Here is a 14930-nt window from a genome sequence, read left to right as displayed (position 1 = left end):
CGATTCATCAATGTGCTCTGTTGTCTCAGGAGTGCCCCAAGGATCAGTCCTCGGTCCTTTGTTGTTTTTAATACATATTAATGACCTACCTTCACAAGTAACTTGTAATATCCATCTCTTCACTGATGATTGCGTTATTTTTACAGAAATTACTACAGACGACGATTGTAATCGCCTACAACCTGATCTAAATACAATATCTAACATATGGAGCTTGTAGCTAATGGAATTAAATATTAACAAATGTAAAGTTATGCATGTATCTAGGTCACGTAACTCCTCTCGGGTATACTACTTAAATAACCTACCTTTAGATGAAGTCACCTCATACAAATACTTAGGAATTCATATCTCATCCAACTTTACTTGGGCAACACACATCAACCACATAATTAGCAATGCTAACCACACCCTTGGCTACCTCAGGCAAAACTTTTTTGATGCTCCTGACTCTTTAAAACTATTACTCTGTAGAACAATAATACGTCCAAAATTAGAATATGCCTCATCAGTCTGGGACCCTCATAATACTTACCTAATCAACGCATTAGAACTAGTTCAGAATAATGCAACTCGTTTTATTCTTTCTACTTATAACAGAACTGCCAGCGTAACAGCCATGAAAACTAGCCTATCACTTTCATCTCTTGCAGCCCGGCGTAAAATCTCCTGTTTATCATTGTTTCATGAAATATTTCACCACACAACATTGCATGACATGTTCATTCATAATCCGCACTATGTATCGTGTGTACATCGATCATTCTTATAAGGTTGATGTTCCTTCTAGCAGCACCAACACATTTTTATCAATCATTCATTCCTCGCACATCACTATAGTGGAACCACCTTCCTGAAAATATTGTATCTATTAATGATGACTCCTTGTTTCGTGTTGCATTAAACAGCATTGCTAACTAGATTGTCATTTATTTTCCCATATGTTTGTTCCCTTTTCTTGTGTTTGTGTATTCATTGTATAACTTACCTTGATTTAATACTTTGTAATGTTTTATTTATTTTTTATTCTGTATTACGTATTTATGTTTTACTTATGCTGTACAAACTTCTGAGTGTAACTGACTCCCCTCTATAATGCCTTGTTTGGCCCTGAGGGTATAATAAATGAAATGAAATGAAATATCAATCACCATCAGCCTGATTGCACCCACTGCAGGGCAAAGGCCTCTCACATGTTTTGCCAATCAACCCGGTCCTGTGCTTGCTGGCGGCCATGTTATCCCCGCAAACTTCTTAATCTCATCTGCCCACCTAGCCTCCCCATCGCGCGCTTGCCTTCTCTTCGAATCCAGTCTTTCACTCTTATTGACCTGCGGTTATCATGCCTGCACATTACATGCCCTGACCATGTCCATTTCTTCTTCTTGATTTTGACTAAGATGTCCTTAACACCCATTTGTTCCCTGACCCACTCAGCTCTCTTCATGTCCCTTACGGTTACACATTTCATTTTTACACATTTCGGTTACACATCATTTTCCTTTCCATTGCTCGCTGCATCGTCCTCAACTTAAGCTGAACCCTCTTCGTACGCCTCCAGATTTCTGTTCTGTAGGCAAGTACCGGTAAGATGCAGCTGTTATATACCTTCCTCTTGAGGGGTAGTGGTAAACTACCATTCATGATTTGAGAATGCCTGCCAAATGCGCTTCACCCCATTCTTATTCTCCTAGTCACTTCAGTCTCAGAGTTTGACTCCGCAGTCCATACCTGTTTTAGGTAGACATATTCCTTGACCACTTCTACTGCCTCGCTACCTATCGCAAAGCGCTCTTCTCTTCCAAGACTGCTGAACATTAGTTTTCTGCATATTAATTTTCAGACCTACCAATCTGCTTTCCTAGTCCAATTTAGTAATCATGATTTGCAATTCGTCCCCTCACCGAGGCAATGTCATCAGCAAATCGCAGGATACTAAAGTACTCTCCATTAACTTGTATCCCTAACTGTTCCCAATTTAGGGCCCTGAAAACCTCCTGTAAGCATGCGGTGAATATGGGGAGATCGTGCCTCCCTGCCTTACACCCTTCTTTATTGGAATTTAGTTGCTTTCTTTATGGAGTACTATGGTGGCTGGAGGACTATGGTAGATTTCTTCCAATATTTTTATACAGGGTGTTTTTTTTCGACAATACAAATTTTTTATAAAAATCCTACCACAGTCAGGCTTCCGTTGTTTTCGCGCGTGAACTCTATGTCGAGGCAGAAATACTTTCCCGCAGCAAAAATGAAATTGACGTGCCTAATTAACAAATACTTGTCAATTAACTTCTTAATTTTGACTTGAGGGCAGGTGTTTATATTACACAGTTGTAGTGCATGCCAATTTATGGCATACTTATTTTTTAGAAGTCGCAAAACTTGCACATAGTTTGAGATATTCATCATCGAATTTCAAGGGCGAAATCGAAACTGATTGCGCTCGGCGCACACAAAGTGTAGCAGAACACCAGAATGACACATGACAGGGAAGTGATGAAACTTGAATGAAGGCGCGCCAAAGCAGGATCTGGTCACAAAAATTGGCAAGAATTCTAAACTACAGTAGTAGACAGCTTAATGTTTATGTGCGACGGGTGGTGCCTATCTGTTTCTTTCTTATAAGAAACTATAAAGAGGGGCGAAAATCTAAATAGCCTGTCTGTAAGAAGCGCCACAGTGGCCGCCCCTGAGTTTTATGCTACCCAGACAAAGGAAAGGTTGATATTGCAGTTTTCTTGTGCACAGTTTGAAAGAAAGAGATACGCACCAAACACTACGTGCAAAAGTAAGGCGATGAGTAGGCAAAAGTGAGGTGACTTGGAGCTTTTCACGAAAACATACGGCCGTGGCACGCCATCATTCAAATTTTGTCACTCCCATGTGACGGATTGTTCCGGTCTGACGTAGAAGAATGGTTGCGCTTTGTGCGTGCCGGGCGCGATGAGTTTCGATTTCACCCATGAAATTCGATGATGATTATCTCTAACTACGTGCAACTTTTGTGATTTCTAAAAAATAGGTATGCCATAAATTGGCATGCACTACAACTTTGTAATAAAAACACCTGCCCACAAGTCAATAATTAAAAAGTTAATTAACGAGTTTTTTGTAATTAGTCACAACAGTGTCATTTTAACTGCGGCGAAGTATTTCCGCCTCGACGTGGAGTTCGTGTGCGAAAACAGCAGGAGCCTTACTGTCATAGGATTTTTATAAAAAATCTATATTGTCTAAAAAAAAACCACCCTTATATGGCTCATCAATGCCCTGATTCCGTAGTGCCTGCATGACTGCTGAGATTTCGACTGAATCAAATGCTTTCTCGTAGTCTATGAAGGCTATATATATAGAGGTTGGTTATATTCCACGCTTTTCTCTATCACCCAATTGATAGTGTGAATACGGTCCCTTGTTGAGCAGGCGGTACGAAATCCTGCTTGATCCTCTGGTTGATTGAATTCTAAGGTGGTCTTAATTCTATCGGCTATTACCTTTGTAAATAGCTCGTAGACAACGGACAGTGCACTGATCGGCCTCTAATTTTTCAAGTCCTGGACATCCCCTTTTTTATGGATTAAAGGAGCACTGACACCAAAATTTTGCGTCTTGTTTTTTTCTGTTGCAATAAGTAGTTAACGACCCACTTATCACAGCTGGAAAGCTCGTTTGCTCGAGCGCGCGACCGTTAATTATTTGGAGACTGTTTTATAGCATCCAGTCGCAGTTTCGGTTTCAGAGAGCGCCGAGGGAGGCGGGACCCAGAGTGGTGGGTAGGTAAACATAGCTGGCTACGTGAGCATACAAAACCGCGTGCACATGAGCACTGCGTCGACAACTCTTTTGCTACAATACCCTCTGAGATGTTGTAAGCATGCGTGACAGCGTGCATAAGTATGCGTGCAGCAAAAGCAATAGCAAAAAAACTAATTCTTGACTTTGAACACTAGAAGATCATATTGGAGCCTGCATTCACAAGTGAAGAATGCATATCTGAGAATGGGTAGAATGCAAGCTGACTTTTGGTCCCACACATTTCTCTGTTGCATCAATTAAGCCACAAATTAGTGCCATACTCAAAGCTGTAGTGATCAAATGAACACAAGTACAGAGTTTTCTGTTCACACTGCATGTACCACGAGGTGATTTTCTAAACAAAAAACACAAATCCACTGTTGCAGCATCAAGTTGCAACAGTGGATTGGCGTCATGCATGCTATGATCGAGTGCCCCCTTCATAACGAGGCAGTCACCAGTGAGCATCCAAGCACTGTTTTTAATTTTTCCTCATGTCTTGCCCACCTGAATTAAACATTTTTTCATTAAAAAATACATTCATAGCTTAACTTTCTGCATTTTATGGCGGAATAACTTTCGTTTTCATGCTACTTTATTTTTGTCTTTCATCCCTACTTTTCCGCCATGAATCCTCCAAGAGCCTTTTACTGATCTTTATAGGAGACATGTTCATCTTTCCTGTGCTCTCTCTAAAACCCAGCACTTTATGTGAGCTAGTGCCTAAACACACACCCACATGAATATTTTTACATTAAAATAAAACACGTACTGCCATTCCCTTAGCTGACATTTAACTCTTTTGTAGTTAGATCTTGCTTTATACAGTGAAACCTCGATGATACGATCACAGCTCATACGAATTTCGGGGTGATAAGAATTTTTCGTTGGTCCCAGCCAAGGCCCATAGGCCTGCAATGTAATAGAGTACGGTTGTAGTGAACCGATTTTCACCCAGCCACGTTTGATATGAACGTACGCTACCGCCCACGTATGAAGAGGTGCTGTCCGCGCAGTCGCGGAAGACGCACCGAGCATGTGCGAGCGCGCGAACGCAAGCACGCGCGCCGCACCGCCAGAACGTCAGAATCACGGTGTAAGAAAAAAACTTTTCTTACGGTCAAAATAAACCTTCAGAGATGCGTCACGGCCTCCGAGATTGTATGCGTGAATCTTTGAGGCTCATATGTGCCTCCGTGTGCCTTTGCGTTTGGATTACAGGGGACATTAGCGTCATGCTTTTTTTTTTTCTAACATGTCGACGCGAGCTGCTGTCGTTGTACTGTGTTTACACGTGCCTGCCTCGTGCATCAGACATCCTATGAAAGGTGGACGAGGACCGAAAGAAGGCGAAGACAGTCTTGGCGAAGGAGTCAGGCCTCACAACGTCGACATGCGCGGTCGCTGAGGTCGCACTTGTGCGGGCATGGTCGTAAATCTCTCAAAAAACATTCCGAAAACCTCCCCGATAACAAAATCGCAACACAGGACCGTGATTCTGTTTTTTGTGGCCTTGATCCATTGCGTCAAAGCGCTTCTTGTGTTACTTTCGCTGTAGTAATCCGGTGTCATGCAAAAAAGCATACTAAAATTTTGAAGGGGCTACTGCTGTTCCGGGTCACAACGCACCTGGTTCATTAATTAAATAAGCGCGTGTGGGCCGTATATTTACGAGTGCTGGTATAATTGCCGACATCTAAAAACTTAACTGACAATCATTCAGGGTTCTTCCTGACGTTGCTGTGGCCCTGAAAAACAATAAATGAAAATGTACGCCAGCTTTCTTTTGTCGCATGCTAATTTTCCATGCTTTCTGGTGATACGAATATTTTTGGTGGTCCCGTGAGATTCGTATCACCAAGGTTTCACTGTAACTATGCGTTCTAAGGCAAACAGACCTCACTTTGAACAGTAAACGTCTCCCCTTAGAATCTTCATAAAGTGCCTCCAGCCCGATTTCTTCTTTACCTCTTCTGTAGTTCCTTTGTCTTTTTTTTTTTTTTGTGGATCAGCTGTCATTTTTCGGACGTAACTTAGAACCTTGTACCCATCCAATCTTTCCTCCATCAACAGTATGTTGTATCGGGACAGACTTCCTTCCTAATGAGTTTATGTGGCATCAAAATATCTTAGGCATGGCTTCCTCCTTCTCATGACTTTCTGAGACCCAACGATACCTTTCAGAATTAATCTTTGCTTCGACCAAAGTCTGAACCATAAGTTTCTTCACCTAGATATATTCCCACTTTGTTGACTTCGTCCTGCTGCAGCTGCGCCTTTTTTTTGCCTGTCTATGCTTCCGTAATGCTTCGCGTCATTTCTCTATCGCATCCCACATTTTCTTGTTCCACTAACATTTCGGCTTTCTTTTTTCAGCACATCACCTCATTCAGTGTCCTTATTTCTGTCATTACATATAGAAGTTCACTATACTCCCACACCTTGCCTTGTATTTTGCCTACTTCTCAATCGACCATTCTGGCTATATTTGTTATCGTTTGTCATTTATACATATGAGCTGCCCAACTTTGGTTCCACGCTCTCATTTCCAGATACCGATCTCATTTGTGAAGTTATGTGTTTATGATCACTTCCTAAGCTGCTGCTCTTTTCCTCAGCCAATTTCTCTGAACTTGTCATTGAGTCCTTCTGTCATGAGACAGTAATCAATGGTCGACTGCCTGTTTCACAGTTCCCTTGTTACCTGCCCACGACATTTAGGCTCTGTGGTAACAATATCAAGGCTATATTGCTTGCACAGATCTAGCCGTAACTTCTCTGTAGTGTCTATATATCTATCTACAATGTGGCAGTTTGGGCATGTTGGTAGTCCATCTTGAAAAAACTAAGAGCGCACGGAAAACACGGACGACAAAAAGTCACACATATGCACCTACACCTACGTGTCTGTATATGTGTGACTTTTTGTCGTCCGTGTTTTCCGTGCGCGTTCAGTTTTTTCAAGATATCTATCTAGGTCATGTATCTGCATTCATGTCGCCTAAAAGGATGATTTCAGGCCTGTTTCCAGACTCCTTAATATCAGCACTCATGCAATCGACTTCTTCCTGATTCTTCTCTCTGCAATTATTTTCTGTCTACAAATAAGCTACATCCAGCTGCATCTTTTTACTTGCTGCACCAGGAACCAAGACCCATCGATTCCCTACCACATGTGGCCCCCCATATGAATTAGCATTTCAACTCACACATTTTCTTTCAGATTTCGTCCTGTTGCACTCTACGCAAACATAATTTCCAAGGTGTGTTTCTGTAACCACATAAACTCCTATCTGTTCTTCAATTGCTCCTTAATTTCTAACCATTCTGCCTTTCTTCTGCCATCCTCCATGTTCATGTAACTTATTGCACAACAAGCCCTCTGCCATGTGCACCTCTACTCAAGCCTCTGGAGGGCCCATGTGCCCTTGGAAAAGCTACTGCACATCCTCCAAGTTGCCAGCCCACCCCATGTCCAAGCCTGCGATCAAAGGTAAGCTTGGCTCTGATGTAAATGCTCCAAGTCAAAATTATACCGATATGACACAAACTGAAGGTGGTGAAAATAAAAGTATGTGCATTACCTAGTACTAAATTGCCGCATTTTAATCCGGGAGGACTACATGCTCAAGACTTTGTAAAACACATACCACCCTAGAGCGGTATCATTTGAGTTAAGTGTCTCTGATGTTGGCAGTGGTCAGGTCAGAGACACTTAACTGACTAAAAAATTGAGCCATTCCTCTCCGTGAAGGTGGATGACCAGTGAAGCTGTTTAGCACAGGACACAGAGGCTACACAGGTTTTTAAACAAAGGTATGAACTCATTTATTGTCTGGATCGGCACAGAGTGGCATCGGCATGGCGTGTTCTTTCGAGTGCTCGTCACTTTCTCGAGCTTAAAAGGTGGATCACACAACCACCGAAACACATGTTTGGCACCATAATTTCGCAAAGCCGGAATTTTCCTGATGTGTACGATTCTCCATGTTGGCTTTACATCTTGCCCTGCAGAGGGTTTTTATACCACTGCCACAAAAATTGGGGGACGCTTAGGCTTCGCCTTTAGGAGTTTAACGCGATAGCGATACCCGGCACCATCCTCATCATGCTCTGTTTGGCTTGTCATTATGTTCAGTCACCCAGTCTCACACACACGCGCACACATACACACTCGACATACCTATAGTAAAGGTAAAGGTTTCCGCCCTCTTCAACAGCACTTTTATGAAAACAGTGCACCCACTACGTGTATGTAAGAGAATGCGCGCACTAATGTGTATGCCCTTTGTAAAAGGTGGCAAGCTTTAAACCAGCAGCAATTACGCGCATAATACTTTTTCAAAGTTGCAATGCAACCACTACGTGTTTGTAAGGGAATACGTGCAGTAATGTGTGTGCCCTTTGTAATGGGTGGCCGGCTTTAAACCACCAACTCATTATGCAGTTCACATGGTGTGACGCCCGATGGCAATATACGCTTGTACCCCGTTTTACTGCGATATTACACCTCATACTGTGACGCCTGTACACAGGACGCGTACGTTTGTGAAGCATTAAAGTTAATTTCAGTGCAGTCCCAAGCAATGGAGCGGCTCTGTGGTAGAACACCTGCTTGCCACGCAGACGGCCTCTCTCACTCGAACCTAACATTTTTTTATAATTTATTTTATACAAGATGATTTTTCACTCACAACCAATGACGTCAACCCCGACGCCGACACTGGAATTTCTGCGGAACAAGCTCTTTAACGCTATCGCGTTAAAAAGTCAACGAAGCCTTCATAGAAAATGTTCTTTTTATGTGTGGGAGCCTGGGTGCAAATCCGGCCCAGCCAGGAAATTTGGTTTATTAATTTCTGGGAGTTTTTCTTCATGTGGTTAATATATTCTCTTTCTGGAAGCATGGGTGTGAAGCCCAGTGGTCATGACACTCATCTTCGAAGCATGGGGGCCCGGGTTCAAATCAAGCCCACCCAGTTATTTACTTCTGGGAGTTGCCTGTTGGCGGACATGAATAAGTCCCACAAACAAGTCATATACAGCTTTGCTGTAAAACCATCACGCATAAACATTCCACAGTGAGCTGCACTTGGCTCCTTTCCCTTGCCAACTTCCCTGAATAGGCCTAAAGCCATCATTTAAATACATTATTCTTCCTCTAAAAGCTACGTTGAATAAAAGTAAAACAACTTCACTGTGGCTACACAGTGACTACAGATATACACTGCACTGTTATACCAGCGGATAACTTTTGGAAAGCTACGGGGATAAATATATTGGATGCTGCCTCACGGAAATTCAACTGGAGGGTTGATATTCAGTTAACTAAAGCAAGTACACTAAAGATTCAAAATAATGTTGCATAATACTTTCATTTATTTACACAAAATGCACTCAGTCTGCTTTGGTTATGCAACTGGGCTGTGTAAAGTGCCTAGCTATGGAAGGCCCCTACACAAGACAATTTGAATTCAGTCAAAATTTTTACCACCATCATGCCCTGTTACAGAAAGTGGATGGAAGTTTTAGGCCCGTGAAAGCGCTGTTTTCAAAAGCTTTAGTGCAGCCTTATTCTTTCAGTAAGGACACAGTCAAAAGCTCGAATAGTTGGCGCATGATTGAAGGCAAAACCAGCTAAAACACAACAAATGCATAGAGAAGATGGCAGGAAGAAGCTCAACTTGTTGAACGTTGGTTGCTAGAAAAATAAGTAACCTACAGCACTCTTCAGGTATGTGTGCAGAAGCCATCACAAAAACAAGTGCAAGAAACCTGATGTAAAACAAATTCACCCGATATAGTACCACTAAGAAATCTGACTTCTTTGTCCCTGAGGATCACTTGTGTTTATGCACGTTTCCCTGCCTACTGACATAAGGCTTTGTTCTTTCCACAACCTACGATTGTGGAACAATCAATCGGGGTGCACCTGATTTTTAATATGCTTCAGCAAGTGCACATCAACCGCAAGTATTCATCAGATGTCAACAGAGATGCTTTGTGCTCACAGGTGATTATTTATCTTATGGCCATTTGGCTGACATATACGTTACCACATGACAATGGGATGTAATTATCTGTGCAAAAGTGTCATACCTGCTTAAGGTCTAGTGCAGCTTCCACATGAACAAGGATTTACATGGCAAAGCTTTATAAAGTGCTAGCAAGGTTGTTCAACCACAACCGTGTTGTCAAGTTGTACCATTATGTTGATTTTTTGGGTTAGGCAAAATTATCTTGCAATGAAGGTCTGAAATTTTACTACTGCAGATTTGCTGGTTTGCTTCAAGACTTGTTCTAACGCTCTGAATTTTGCCTATGAACTACCCAGGAAAATTAATTGATTTCTACACCTTGAAATGACATTTAGTGCAAGCAGTTATGTTTCAGTTCACTGTATATATTTACCTCAATCTAAGAATAAGAAGGTGCTTTTCTCTTATAGTGTGTGCCACTCGAAGCTAGGAGGCGCATAACCACGCTGCGCTTCAAAAATGTTGCTATTATAAAGCCCAGTCAAGTTTCCAGAAGCAGACCGACTTCTGGTTGCTGGCATTTCATCAAGATGTAACCAACGCTATAGCGAAAGCCCCGTTGAAAAAGTACAGGAAACAAAAAATAGGAAAAGAATGTACAGTAAATGTGGAAAACAGAAAACTTTAAGTGATACCGCATGTGCATGGACTGTTGCACAACATGAAGAAGGTCACAAGGAGACTATGTAGTACACGTGGTGTTCTCTGAGGCAGGCAGATCACCAGCTTATGCAGGTGCATCAGCCAGCAAAACCTAAGGAGAATGTGCCGTGTGAACCACACTGTCAAATATTCCCTTGGAAGTTTTTCACATTGGTAAGCAAGGAAACACGTGCAGGCACACATCCTTTAGCCTCAGTGACAAAGAAGCCAGATGTTTTAGTAGAGCTACAGTTAAGGTTTTCTGCATTTGTTTTTGTGACGGTTTTCGCACATGCACCCGAGGACTGTGAGAGGTTACTTCATCTTTTCTCGCAGTGAATGCGCAGTTGTTAATTTAGCTTCATCCCACTGCTTCTATATCTGTACGTTTCAGCTACATATTCACTTCCAAAAAAAGCTCATTCACGCCGGCGGCATCAAGGTCGTACGAGCTAGAGCTACCTAAAGGTAGCATATGTACAGTAACTCTTGTACGAGCAATGTGGCGGTGAATGTTCTGGGCCACTGCAGTCGTAAATAGTCGCTCTTAGTCGGGGGAAAAAAAAAAATGGCTCGCGATCATCGAACGCGCAGTCGCGCAACAGTCCGTTTTTGGTCAAAAGCGACCATTTGCGACTTCAGTGTGCCAGAACATCTGTGACCGCCTTGGTCACACAACCTGTAGAGTCACCAGCGTGGGTACGTGAGCCCTCGGCCTTCAACTGGGGCAAGTTTGTACGACATTGTTCTTGCTCACATGCTCGTCTGCCGGCTACTAATGCCAGTCTAAAGACAACAGAATTTAAGCCATCTATGTGAAAACTGTAGGCATCCGTATTATTTATTTTGTCCTTTCTGCAGTTTTTTTTTTTTTTCCTTTTTTTACGTGGCGCTTACGGCGTCATATACGTACTAAGGCACGGAATAGTTTCAGAACGAGCACTGACAATACTGATTACTAGTCATTTGTTTTTTTGCGCGCACTATGAGGTCTGGATCATCGAGCTGCGCTAGCAGGAGCACTCCATGCAGTAGTCTTAAAGAAAATGGGAGCGGGAAAAACGAATGCTTACCGCTTCCTTTGCCGAGGTTGGCCTTCACCGGATCCAGTGCACCGGTATATCTGGGGGTGGAAAAGTTCTGCAGGCTCGATGGCGAAAACGCCATACTTTGAACAGGTGGGAAAAGATCAGGCCGTTTGTAGGCCGGCGGTAGGCGCATGGACTTGAAATTTGGTTCCCTCTGGCCTCTGACCAGCCTCCGGACGTGTTCGATGTCGTCGGTTACCGTGGCTCTTACATAGACGTCACTCCCCAACTGCGACACTTGTGCGGCATCCGGAATACTACGGAGAAAACTCAGAGGGTCACTAAAGCCAAACCTTGCGTACGGAAGGACATGACCCTCGCTTTCTATAAACGTAAGCAGGAATCTTCTCAGAGGCATCGGTCGCTTACGGGCAATAAGCAGTGCGCGGATGACAGCCTTCACTGTCTCCAGTTCATCTCCGCGTGACATGGTGGCCGCCCTGCAGGGCGCCAAGCCGACGAAGTCAACTCACAAATCAGTCCTGCCTGACAACACGCAAATGACAGAAACACTTGGCACTCGTCAGAAAAAGAAGCCCAGGACGGACGCTGCTGAATGTCACTGCACGCACAGGCCCGTGCCGCGCGTGCCAGCACGGTAGTGTTCTGCGGCACGGTGGCAGCAGTGGCACCACCTGGTAAAATGACGTTCCATCATTCCATCTCTCCGGTTGTCCTCTTCTTTTGTTGGAGTGCTGCGTTCGCACGAGCTATTCCACGGGGCCCGCGGGCACAGGCTACAAAAAATTCTGCAGAAAGAACGCGCCGCTGCCACGATTTTCCATGACTTGAAGCAAACATGCGCGTGCACGCGTTCCATCGAGTTTATCATAATTATTTTTCTCGCACGATGATTGTGGTAGTACGTCTCTTTATCACGCCCCCCCCCCCCCCCCCAAAAAAAAGGGGGGGGGGGACCGGTCCGAACATAGAGTTAATCTACTAACTCAGTGGCTTAGAGGAGGTTTCTGTTAAAGCCCCTCCATGAGTTTTCCGCCGACCGGCAGTAGACGCGATGGAGGGGCTTTAGTTTCTGTTTGCTGCGTTGTAGCTAAAGTCCCTAGATTTTTTCCCTAATTGTAGCTACACAGCGGGGGTTTAGTTTTTTTTCCTTTTTGTTAAAGAGCTGTTTATGCCAGCCGTTGGTTGTATAGAAGTACACGTTGCTGGGCTAGTCGGTTCATGTTCAAGTACAAGCCACAAAAGTATGGCTGTTTTTGTGCAAGGGAATGACGAGGGAAGGGGTCCAGGGGAGCGTTGGTTGTAATCCGTCCCCAGAAAATTATCAGCATGAACCGGCACGCACTATGTTCGTCCTCCTCTTCATCTATTATTTGCTTCGTTCGTGTGCCGATTTGTCCGCGGCGCACGATTCTGATAACTCTGATGGGTGAGAGAACGAGTACACAGAGAGAGAAATTCTTGGCAAAAAGATTTCTTGACAACGCGCGACTCGAACCCGCGCACCCACGATCCGAAAGCAGGCATCGCAACTCGGCTATCCAGGCACGCTAGCAGAACCCATAACATAGCCTTGTAAAGTATAGTAGAGCATGCGGGTTGGAAAGAGAATTAAGCGAGGATCAAGGAAATAAGGAGTGGAGAGAAAGTAAAGCAATATATATAATAGAAAAAAAGAAAAGCGAGAAACTATCTGTACAGTACGGTGCACTCTTAGAGGAAACACGCGAGCGCGCGGCCGGCGATCCGCGGAGCGCTAACTGCTGGCGAGATTTCGAAACGCGGAGCATGCGCGTAGGATAACAAGGGCGGTTCGCGTCCCGCGTCGTCTGCTACTCCTTCGCCCCAGCGCTCGGCGCGTGCTAGCGAAATTCTACGGTTGGAAGGACAACCTTGCTATGATCTCTGCATCGGGAATAAATTTCCTTGTCTGTTATAAAAAGCGGACGGCTGGTGCGAGCAGCATGTTGAAAGCTTACGACTAACTTATCGGTGAGCGCTTACAAGAATAGACTGTTAGGCTAGTCGGTGATTCACTGTGAGGGAAACTGCGCAAAAAAAAAAAAAAAAAAAAAAAAAAAACAAGTGACAGGCTTCGTTATCACTTTCACAGAATTCCACAGCTGGGGGCCCCTGTCGAAATTCGGCCACTGGGGCCGCGAATCGCATATCGCATCAAAACTAGCGAGAAACCAGAGGAACAAAACAAACCACACCTTTTTTTTCTGCCTGCTCATTAGCCGACGAGGCGCAGGTAGAGTGGCGGCTGCATGAACCGCACCGCTGAAAAACGGAAGCGCTGTCCAGCGCTCGCCGAGGGCAGGGACGGAAAGTGGCAGACGAACAGCGGCAAACGTCGCCCTTTCGCCTCTATGCGCGTGCGCCGCGTTTACAAATCTCGCCGCCAGTTTGCGCCACGCGGGCCGCCGGCCACGCGATCGCGTGTTCCCACTAACAGTGGACCCCACTGTACATGTGTGACCACCCTGTATGTACTGGACTATGCCCTTAGACTGTGCTCATTCTTTATACGTCACATATTGTATATGTACACTGTGCTTGTGATTATTTTTATTTTTATTCGTTATAGCTTTTCTTGTTTTCGTGTTCTGGCTCTAACATACAGCCTATCTTCCCATGTTTTTTTTTTTTTCACATATATAAAAAAATAGAGAGAGAGAGAAAGACAGAAAAAGGAAGCGAGAAATAGAGAGAGAAAAGAAAGGGAAGAAAGACAGAAAGAGAATCAAAGAAAGAGAAAAAGAGTGAGAGAGAGAAAGAAAAAGAAGACAAAAGATATATATAAAGAGCGAGAAAGATAGAGATAGAAAAAAAAAGCAGCATGAAAAAAAGATTGAAAAAGCAGAGAGAAAGAGAAAAAAAAAGAGAAACAAGGAAGGCCGCACAATTCCACTGTTTCTTCAGGCTTGGCGCACCACTAGTGCAAAGCTGTCTTTTGCCAGCGTGATAACGAGCACTTTTTGAAACTTTGAAACTTTTATTCATTCCGACATTCTGTCATTTGGGATGCTGACGGCCGGGGTCAAAAAGCCTCTTCACGGGCTTGACTAGGACCACGACCCTGTACAAAATGGTGGGGATAGGCACACGTACAGGGCAATAAAACAATAAAACAACGTACAGAGTGAAAAACAATCAATCAATCAGGTTTTATTCATAACAAAATTGAGTACAGTGCTTAATATTTATACAGTTGGGACCCCAGAACTCGACATGAGTTGTGGAAGGGGTCCCTTTGAGATAGGTGTATACAAAACGAGATATCTAGTTCAAATTTCATCAAACATAAACAGAGAAATAGCTCAATGAATTTTTTTTTCAAAGAGAAAATACGCAAGCCGCCACTGCATTTAGAATTTGCCAAAACCTGAGTGACATCTTTAGT

General features: G+C 43.7%; 1 protein-coding gene across 1 annotated transcript in view; it reads right to left on the bottom strand.

The window, feature by feature from the left end:
• The window catches only part of LOC119396079 (uncharacterized), a 101088-nt gene extending 88697 nt beyond the window's left edge, over window positions 1–12391 (bottom strand). Inside the window, exon 1 of the mRNA XM_037663164.2 lies at window positions 11549–12391. Coding sequence (XP_037519092.1) covers window positions 11549–11993 — 445 coding nt within the window. The 5' untranslated portion in view covers window positions 11994–12391. The remainder of the gene's footprint in view (window positions 1–11548) is intronic.
• Window positions 12392–14930: the final 2539 nt, after the last annotated feature.

Source organism: Rhipicephalus sanguineus, chromosome 1 (genome assembly GCF_013339695.2).
Source record: "Rhipicephalus sanguineus isolate Rsan-2018 chromosome 1, BIME_Rsan_1.4, whole genome shotgun sequence".
NCBI classification, from domain to species: domain Eukaryota; kingdom Metazoa; phylum Arthropoda; class Arachnida; order Ixodida; family Ixodidae; genus Rhipicephalus; species Rhipicephalus sanguineus.
The sequence above is the reverse complement of the archived record's forward strand: the minus strand, read 5'-3'. Positions and strand labels throughout refer to the sequence as shown.